At 52.0% G+C, this 10,000-nt stretch overlaps 1 protein-coding gene across 2 annotated transcripts in view; it reads right to left on the bottom strand.

The window, feature by feature from the left end:
- Positions 1 to 10,000, bottom strand: part of cux1a (cut-like homeobox 1a) — a 113,076-nt gene that overhangs the window by 21,002 nt on the left and 82,074 nt on the right. Inside the window, exons 14-18 of one of the 2 annotated variants that reach the window (XM_062537037.1) lie at positions 9,561 to 9,657; positions 7,284 to 8,063; positions 3,683 to 3,763; positions 1,461 to 1,562; positions 504 to 590 (exon numbers count right to left, since the gene is read on the bottom strand). In XM_062537037.1, the coding sequence (XP_062393021.1) occupies positions 504 to 590; positions 1,461 to 1,562; positions 3,683 to 3,763; positions 7,284 to 8,063; positions 9,561 to 9,657 (1,147 nt within the window). The remainder of the gene's footprint in view (positions 1 to 503; positions 591 to 1,460; positions 1,563 to 3,682; positions 3,764 to 7,283; positions 8,064 to 9,560; positions 9,658 to 10,000) is intronic. The other variant, XM_062537038.1, reaches the window with a different exon arrangement.

Genomic DNA, 10,000 nt, shown 5'->3' with positions numbered 1-10,000 from the left:
AAGAATACTGAAGATTGTGCAGCTTTATGACACCCATGGTTTGCGAAGCATACTCTGGTGACCATTCTATATACCTGCTTGTACTGTGTACCTTACAAACAGAATGTAACTTAGCTGTGGTCACTCAAAATAGCAGACAACTGTACGTCTTCTGTTCTAAGAAGATGGGCTTATGTTTACACTTCTGACCATATGTGCCTGTGCGTCTCATCTATTCCAGTACCGTGCCTTATTTGTCTACCTATACATAGCCTGCTGTATCAGTCATCAATACTTGCAGTAAACCCCACTCACAGTCTCCAGTGCTCAAACACATTCTGTAGAAAGGGAAAATATACTACACTCCCTTCCCTTTCTTGTATTCCGTACTACCCAAGCCATGCCATTCACTATTTGCCCTCAGCCATTTTGTTTGTGTGCTGTTGAGTGTTTTGGGAGCGAACAGCTTGTTTCTCGGGGTGGGCAACAGTAGGTGATGGATTCTAAGAGTAAAAGTTCCTCACCCAGGCTGAGAATGTGGGCATATTTTTGGGAGAAGCTTCCAAAGCCCCGGGGGTAAGCGGGAGGTGGCTCGCTCTCGCCCACGCCATCTGCAGCGGGTGGGGCAGTAGAGGCAGTAGAGTAGAGGTGGGGTTAGGTGGGGTAGCGCCATCAGGAGGATGGGTGAGGAAAGGGTTGGGGTGGGGGGGCGGGGATTAAAGTCATAGGGATGCAGTTATACAGGCTGGCAAGTGTTATGTATGTGTGACGTCATTTATAAACATACTGTACAGTCATCGGACAAACAAACATCACACTTTTTGATATTGTCAAATCGAATAACCAAATACAATCCTATGATGACATTTCTGTGTTGCGCATGTCATTTGACTAACCAGCTATGTAATGGGTGTTACTGTGAGAACCTCGACACAGAAAAACAACAAAACACAGAAAAAAAGTAAAGCTAAACTACTGCAAATATTACTGAGTTATCTTTTAACCAAGCAGTCAGCTAAAAGCCCTCACCCAACCCCATAGTACTGCATCACATCTCCATGGCTTGACCAGCCTGCTCTCATGGAAGAGTAGGTGGCTAGTGTTGTGGAAAGGGCCTTCCTCCTCGACTCATTGCACAGACAGAGTGTGTCCCTGTGGGTGTGTGTGTGTGTGTGTGTGTGTGTGTGTGTGTTTAGGGGGGGGGGTGTTTGTATGTGTGTGTGAGGGTGTGTGTATGTGTGAGGGTGTGTGTGTGTGTGTGTGGGGGGGGGGGTGGTGTTTGTGTTTGTGTTTGTGTGTGTGTGTGTGTGTGTGTGTGAGAGAGAGAGTGTGTGTGTGTGTGTGTGTGTTTGTGTGTGGTGTGTGTGTGTGTGTGTGTGTGTGTGTGTGGGGTGTGTGTGTGGGGTGTGTGTGTGTGTGTGTGTGTGTGGTGTGTGTGTGTGTGTGTGTGTGTGTGTGTGTGTGTGTCCACAGGCCATTACCTGCTCTCTGCACCTGCAGCTCCCTCTTGGCCTGCTCCAGGATGGAGCGGATGGCCTCGTCCGAGCCGCCCTCCGGGGTGCGGATCCGTGTGGTGATGTTCCCTGAGGAGAGAGGGAGAGAGAGAGCAGGAGAGTGAGCGGCCGGGCAGGCAGGCAGGCAGGGGAGAAGAGGAAGGAGGGAGGAGGGAAAGAGGGAGGAAAGGGAAGGAGAAAAGACAGGGAGACAGGGATAAAAGTGGACGAAAAAAAAGAAAGAAAAATAAAAAACTCAAAAGAGAAATCGTGAGAGACAGAAAAGAGAGAAACAGAGTGAAGCCAAACAGAAGCAAAAGAAAAATAACCGAATAAAAAAACATGAAATCAACAAAGGAGAGAGAAAGCGCAACCAAGGAATGTGAACCATCAAATGAGTAAACAAGGATTAAAGAAGGAGAGAAAGAAGGAGAGAGAGAGAGAGAGAGAGAGATGAGTGCCAGAGGAGATGAAGGGGCTGTTCCTGCTCGGGCTGACTTAGTGTTTGTGCTCCATGTTCCAGGTCCCTAGAGCAGCGGCAGCAGTAGCTGACTAATGGGGATGACAGCAGCTTCAGAAGCTTCCAGAAATCCCCCCACGCCCCTACAGGTTGGGAGCCCACTGCTCCCTACAGCACCTTCAGCACTGCTGCCGCACTCCTACGCACAGCAGAGACCAGCACACCGCCTGCCCGACACACACACACACACACACAAACTACACACGCACATACACACGCACATACACACACACATGCGCACGCGCACACACACACACACACACCACACATGCCTTCTGCTACTACCCGGTCCCCGCACAGCCTCTCTTCTGTCACCAGCGAGAGGAAATGAGAGGATTTGGGGGGAAATGCCCCAGAGCCACAGAGATCTCATTTTGCAGCGTGTTTGGGCGGAAGGCTCTTAGCCCGCCTGACCCTGGAGCGCTCGGCTCTGATGCCCTGTGCTGTGTGTGTGTGTGTGTGTGTGTGTGTGTGTGTGCTTGCGCGCCCATCCTCAGAGACATTCCCTACAGTACACTACGGCCTCAGCAAAACAACACTAGTAAAAAAGTTTTTTTTTTTTTTCATAACTCCAAATATAGTCTTTAAATAGTGTACGGCCGTTTTTTGTGCTTTGGTTGCGGGGCTACATGCTACATGCCTCACGTGCTCCAACCTCCACGCACTGACCTCGCCACGAGCCTTAGCCCCCTACACCTGTCCTATTTGTTTGTTTTGTTTTTAGATGTGCCCCCATTATCCTTGATCAGTAAGGTGAACCAGGGCAAAACAATATGACTCCTCACTAGAGGAGACAGTCCAACCCTCCCCGTCCACCCCGCCCTCCCCACCCATCCACCCACCCACTCGCGTCCACCCACAGAGTCTGTGCGGGCCGGCCCAGACCGGGCTGGCTGCGGAGGGAGACGTTTGGGCAGCAGCGGCGCGGGGCTATTGCAGCGGGGAAGGTCAGGCTCACTGGGGTGTGAGGACAACAGCTGGGCCATCCACCCCACCGCCCCCACTCCCACCCCCTACTGACCTGGAAGTAATCCCCAGAGCCCAGAGGGAGATACGACCACCAGCAACACCAGTGGGTGGCACGCAGAGGACTGATACCAACACACACACACATTATGTACACATTTAAGGCCGCAAAGTACATAGATATACCAATGCATATATATATATACACACACACACACGCACACACACGCACACACACACACACACACACACACACACATTAGGTACACATTCAGGGCCGCAAAGTACACAGATATACCAACACACACACACACACACACACACACACAGACACACAGAATCACACAATCACACACACACACACACACACAGAGGGGTTAGACACAGAGACACGAATATGAGGACACGAGTAGAGGTACACACAAGGACGCTCATGCACAGCAACACAGATAAGGGGACAGACACAAACACGCGCAACGCATGAGTGCCGCTACGGTCAATCTGATGCCCGGCTGTCCACCCCGACCCTGACCCTGACCTTGCCCCCCTGCGCTTCTATTCCCCCACACAGGCACCAGGCCAGAAGAAAAACGACAGAACGGCGAACACAACATGGACACAAGCCAGCGGAGCTGCACTGCTCCACCTGTTTGTGAAAAAAAACGCCTTCTCCAAAAAAAAAACAAAAGAAAAAAAAAAAAAAACAACAACGCAGAGCACACACCTGGCCTCGAGGAGCCTTCGGAGCCGGTTCTTCGCTTCGGAACCTCCTGAAACACCCTGTTCAGGTTCTGGCCTGGGTTCTCTGTTGGAAAACAAGTGGCAACAGATAAACAGAGGTCAGACAGAGGCCCCCCTGTGCTCAATCAAAAGCATGAGGCAATGGAGTGCTGTGCCTGGATTTTAGCATCGACTGACAACCATTACCACTATGGGGCCAACTTTGTAACATGGTGCTAGCTACCAAAGGTCATAGGCTTCGGCACCGCGGACAAAAAACGAAAATTCTAGAGTTTATCTTCCAGCGTGGAAAACACGACCCCCAAAATGTTCAGCTGAAAGACACTGCCTTTGCTGTTTTGTGCTGCCGTTCATCATCTGATAAAAATCAATGTTCTACCTCCAAAACCATTAACACTTTAACACATAGTCTTTGTCACCTGACCACTTCTTTCCACAATGTTTCCATATTCAGCGTGCTTTTTGATTTCATTTGGTTGAAGCTTAATGAAAGGCAAAGAGTAATTCACTTAGTTATGGACTTTGAAGGACTTTGAAGAGAACACTGCTCCTAAAAAGTCACTTATTCCCAAATGTGACTGGCCTCAAATTGAATTGCACTGCTCAACGCGGACAACTGGCATTTTGGGTCAAAGCTGACGCTTTTCGCAAAAACGAGTCACATCTCTCTCTGCCTTTCTATTACACTCAAGCCAAACCAGAACAATATAAAACGATTAATGCTGCCCCCCCCCCTCCCTAAACAAAACAGAAAACAAATGCAAAAAAATGTGTCAAAAAAAAAAAAAAAAAAGACAAATGAGCATCTCAGTGTTCTTATTAGAGACTGGTTATTGTAATGAACCATGAACAGAGAGAGCCACCGCTGCACGTCAGCTCTACCTGAGCTCCCTCGCTCCACTCCTCCCTCCCTGAGATGCTCAGTAATGACTGACTGCGCTCATTACTTGGACCCCTCGTCCGCCGCTGTGCGCCTCTATGTGTCGAGGCGCGAGCATGTGTTTCTTTATGCCTGAACATGGCCGCTTCTCACGAGGGGGAACCGCAGGCAGACAGGTCCAGGGCAGCGTGCCAGGCCAGCGCCAGCTCCCTTGAAGCCGTTCCAGACCCAACGGCCCAACGGGCGGAGAGAGAGAGAGAGAGAGAGAGAGAGAGAGAGAGGGAGGGAGAGAGAGAGAGAGAGAGAGAGAGAGAGAGAGGGAGGGAGAGAGAGAGAGAGAGAGAGAGAAAGATAGAGGGAGCGTTCGTCGGCCCCCGCGCTGCACAGTGCCGCACCGCGCCAACATTGCTCCGTGCCAGGCGGCAGTGCCACGCGCACTGGGCTTGGCGCGGCTGGCAGATGCCCTCGCCGCCACAGGGGTAACGTTCACGCTAACAACAACAACAAAAACGAGACGAGACACAAAAAAAAAAAAAAAGGAACCTGGAGAAGGAGAAGAAAAAAGACAAGACAGACAGGCCTCTTGTGCATCGGAGTTACGGCGTCCGTCACAGACAAATCCGTCTGTGTTTCTGACGGAGGACTCAGACACATGACTGGCTCTTTGTTGTTGTTTCTGCATCCCCCCCCCCCCCCCAACACACACACACACACACACACACACACATCTTCTCTTACCGCATCTGTTCACACACACGCAGAGGTGACACACCTCACACTTGATCACCTTCTCTTCCGCTGCTTGCCTGCTATCGTCAAGTCCTGACCTGCCTGCCTGCCTGCCTCCGCAATTATGATGAGCAGGCCCAAACCCACAGACACGAACACACACACACACACACACACACACACGCACACACAGAGACAGAGAGGGAGAGAGGGAGACGTACAGTACACACATCCCTCTCAGTGTTGTCTTGTTCTGTAATTCTCACCGCACCGACACACTAGCGAGGAGGTGTGTGCGCTGCATATATCCACGCTAGAGCGAGGAGGCCCCCACTTTTCCCGGGGCCCGTTCAAAACCGCCCACCCGCCCGCCCGCCCGCCCGCCCGCCCGCCCGTCGCTCCCACGAGTGCTTCCTCCGCCAGGCATGCTAAGGCCCAGGGGAGCGGCCCACTCGTGCAACCCCATTATCCGCCCTGAATAATTCATGAGCCGCGGCGGCGTGCTTTCATTAGCCCGGGAGAAGCAACTGGAGGGTACTCCCGCCGCTCACTTGAGGGAATGATTAATCAATAAAGCGCGCTTTGATAACGCCGCGCCTTGACCGCGGCCGCCCGCTCCTGCGGGGAGGGATCCGCGGCGGTGTCTGACAACGTACCTTTTGTTTGATCTCCCGACAGAACAATTTCAACACTTCAGAATTATCATTTTCTGTTTTTTTTCCCCCCGTTTGTTTTTTGTTTTGTTTTTTTCCATGGCGTATTCCTTTGTTTAGCTCTTAATGGTATGTGAACATGGGAATTCGTAGAGCTCTCTGCTGCTTAATACGATGATTTCCATATTAGCTTTTCAGATAACTCTGAAATCGCATAATCGCAATCGTACAAACTTTTCCGTTGCATCTTCTGTGTCAACCTCTGACGGGGGAGCTGAGATGGTGTCCCAGGGGGCAAGGTGTGATCAGGTGCCGTCCCTGGCACAGCCCGACTCCACTAAAAGCTTCTTGCTCGCAAAAAAACAAGCCGGCTTCTCCCGGGCCACTCTGTGGTTTTCCTTTAAAACGGCGAGACCTTTTGATGTGTTAACATCGTCGGTGACAACGTCCCTAAGGGTGAGCGAGACTTCATTAAATTCCCACTTTTTAAAAAACACGAGTCTGTCATGTTGGGGGGTGCCAATCACGCCGCGACTTGTCTCCTGTCCCTCCTGGTATCATGTTGCCTTGGCACGAGGAATCTCTTACTCTACCGACACACGCTCAAAAGTCGACACTCAACTCTTGACAGGCCGCACACACACACACACACACACACACACCAAAAAATACATCTTTTTTTAAAAAAAAAAAAACAACCTAATAGCATCCTTGGTGAGCCAGAGCAAACATTTCCTCCTATTCATCAGCGGCGCTGCTCTGCTCAGTGCCTGTTTAATGAGGTGCTCTCCCTCTCCCTCGCTCTCTCCCTCGCTCTCTTCACCGGCGGAGGACACAGACGAGGAGCGCTGTACCAACATGACAACCGCCGCCGACGGACCAAGATAAATGTGCGCCATCTCTGGCTGGAGGAATCTTAATTACTAATAATTAATGAGGACACCGGGGTCAGCTCCATTCAAAGAGGCAATTAAACGGAGGACATGCCCGCAAATGATGACATGGCTGTCACAAAGTCAATCAGACCTGCCGAGGAAGGTTAAGCAGAGAGGTGGGGCCTCCAGTCAAGACGACCCGGAGAGGGGTGAGCCATCAGGAGCCCTTAGTTAAAACACGACGCCATCCGCTCACACTCGCTAATGCGCTCGTCGTTTCTGGACACGACAGGGCGGCGTTACGAGAGGAGGCGGTGAGTGATGGGCATCGCTTCGTTATCCCACGGTGTTAGTGAAGAGGAAAAAGAGGAGGAGGAAAAGGAGGAGGAGGAGGAGGAGGAAGAGAGAGAGGAGTGCAGAGAAGATGAAGATGTCGCCGGGGCTCACCTCTCTGGCGGCCCTGGATGCTGCGCAGCGCCAGGATGTTCTGCTCGTCGGACAGGAACTGCCGCATCTTGTAGAAGGGCTCCTTGCCGCGCACGGTCAGCTTGCTCCAGGGCTTGGGCCGCGCCAGGATCTCGCTGACCGAGCCCTGCGACAGGCCCAGCACGTAGTGGCCGAAGACGCGCTGGCCGATGTTGTGCTTGATGAGCTGCTCCTTGACCTGCCGCGCGATCTCCGAGGTGTCCATGTCCTCGCCCTCCGAGGCGCTGCCGGCGCCCTCCGAGCGGCTGGGCGACGGCGCCGAGCCGTTGGCGGCGTCCGGGCTGGCGGCGGCCGGCTGGCTGGGCAGCGGGCTGGCGGCGAGGGCGTGCGTGCCCGCGTGGTGGTGGGCGCCGTGGTGCGGTCCCGGGAACAGCAGCGACGAGTCCTGCAGCGCCTTGCTGTAGAAGCTGTGCATCAGCTGGCGCTGGAGCAGCGAGCTGAGCGCCACCTTGCCGGCCAGCGGGGCCAGCGGCCCGGCGCCCAGGCCCGCCATGCCCGGCGGCAGCAGGTCGGCGGGCGAGAAGGGGTGCGCGCCGTTGGCGCTCACGCCCGCCGAGGAGGCCTGCTCGGCCGCCGACGCCGATGACAAGGAGCGCTGCTGCAGCATCAGGAGCTGGGAGGAGGACGATGATGACGGGGGCGGGGAGCCGCGCAGGGGAGAGGGACTCGGGACGGGTGTGGCGGGGAGCCGCTGGTGAGCGTCCCCGGACGACGAGTCTTTATCGCCACGCAGCGAAGAGCCTGCGGGGACACACGCACACACACACACACACACACACACACACACACACACACACACACACACACACACATACAGAAAGAATCAAAACAATATCCCCAAACAAATTGGATTCAGGTCTACATGTCTAATTCTGCCATATTGTGTAACAAGCTTGAAATGCACCACATCGATCACTGAAAAGGGCTACGAATATCTATTCAGCCATATATTCCATTTCAAAGACACAGACACTGAAAAGCCACAGAGCGTCAATGCGGTCCGCACAAAAGTCATTGCAAATGCACACAATGTGGAAATGGTTTTCTTGGATGTGCATAACAGTTCAAGGTTTCATGGGTTTGGGATTAGCAGATTTGAGTGGAACATTCTGGAATGCAGACAAACAACATAAAGAGATTAACACATCAACCACGGCGAAAAAGGTTAGCAGAGACAATGCACAGAGTTAGAGGGCAAAAAGAAAAGTGTGTCTGAACACGCTGCCATGAATGAAAAAAGCCCAAGTCGCATTTAAAACACAAATGAAATGCCTGTTTTCCTGCGGATTCCAGAGGCACTTTATGGTGACATTTACAGCACACCCGAAGCATGCAAAACACAAGACACACACGGACGCACACACATATGCACATCCACACACACACATCTGCACATACACACACACACACACACACACATCTGCACATCCACCCCCCCCCCACACACACACACAAATAAATTCCAAATGGAAAGGCCAGTGGTGTGCCTGAGAGAGGCTTAGTTAGCATATAGCCTTAAATTGCCAACACCATCTTCCTGCCCTCATGAAGCATTCAGCACCACCACCCTCCACACACCCTCACACACCACCCACACCCCAATATAATGGGCCTACTGACACATATGCAGAATAGGCAACTCACTTGAATTTCAACCTGATACAAATAGATTGCCACTGTCCACTCATATCTCATATACAAATATCTAACAAACTATCAATTTAGCCTTCTAGTTTCAGAATAAGGCCATTACAACACAAAGCCACAAAAATGTAAGTGTCACAAACGGTCTTGTTGGGGTACACTAGGTCAAACAATAAACTACACAGACACGCACACACATACACATACACACACACAACCATACGCGCACACACACACACACACACACACACAAGCGAACGCACGCACGCTCACACACACACACACACACACACACAAGCGAACGCACGCACACACACACACACACACACACACACACACACGCAAACACACACACGTCACAAACTGACTGAGGCAGCAAGGCTAATGAATCAGGCTGGCTAATCACTGTGTAATGACAGCTTATGTGCAGGAGCGCTAATTGGCACTGTGAGAGAGGCATCCCATCAGACAAGGCTGACGCTGAGAGACTGAGACAGTGCTGCTGCTGGATGTGGACGTGCACGGACGGAGAGAGAGAGAGAGAGAGAGAGAGAGAGAGAGAGAGAGAGAGAGAGGGAGAGAGGGGGGACCCACCGCTCAGGCCGCTGTTGGCTGACCGGTGAGAGTGGTGGTCCGACTGCCCGCCTCCACACTTCTCCAGGAGAAGCATCTCCAAGGGCTTATAGCCATCCTGAGAGCAGATAGAAAGAGAGAGAGAGAGAGAGAGAGAGAGAGAGAGAGAAAGAAAGAAAGAAAGAAAGAAAGAAAGAAAAAATCAGGAGAATTAGAGCAAAACAAAGCATGAATGATAACAAATCTACAGCATACATTAACATCTACTTTTGCTCCACATGCTCATCCTGCACTCTATCCCTGCATGTATTGATTATTGGGATCGTCGGTAACTCAATACAGTGATCGGCCTCGGCCTCTGAGGCTCTAGCTAGCACACACCCACTCTGCTCACCTGAGCCCTACCGTAATTTCACAACTATTAGCCGTGGCTTACACATTGATTTTGCTAAATTTCTTCA

The sequence above is a fragment of the Sardina pilchardus genome, chromosome 5, assembly GCF_963854185.1.
Source record: "Sardina pilchardus chromosome 5, fSarPil1.1, whole genome shotgun sequence".
NCBI lineage: Eukaryota > Metazoa > Chordata > Actinopteri > Clupeiformes > Clupeidae > Sardina > Sardina pilchardus.
The sequence above is the reverse complement of the archived record's forward strand: the minus strand, read 5'-3'. Positions and strand labels throughout refer to the sequence as shown.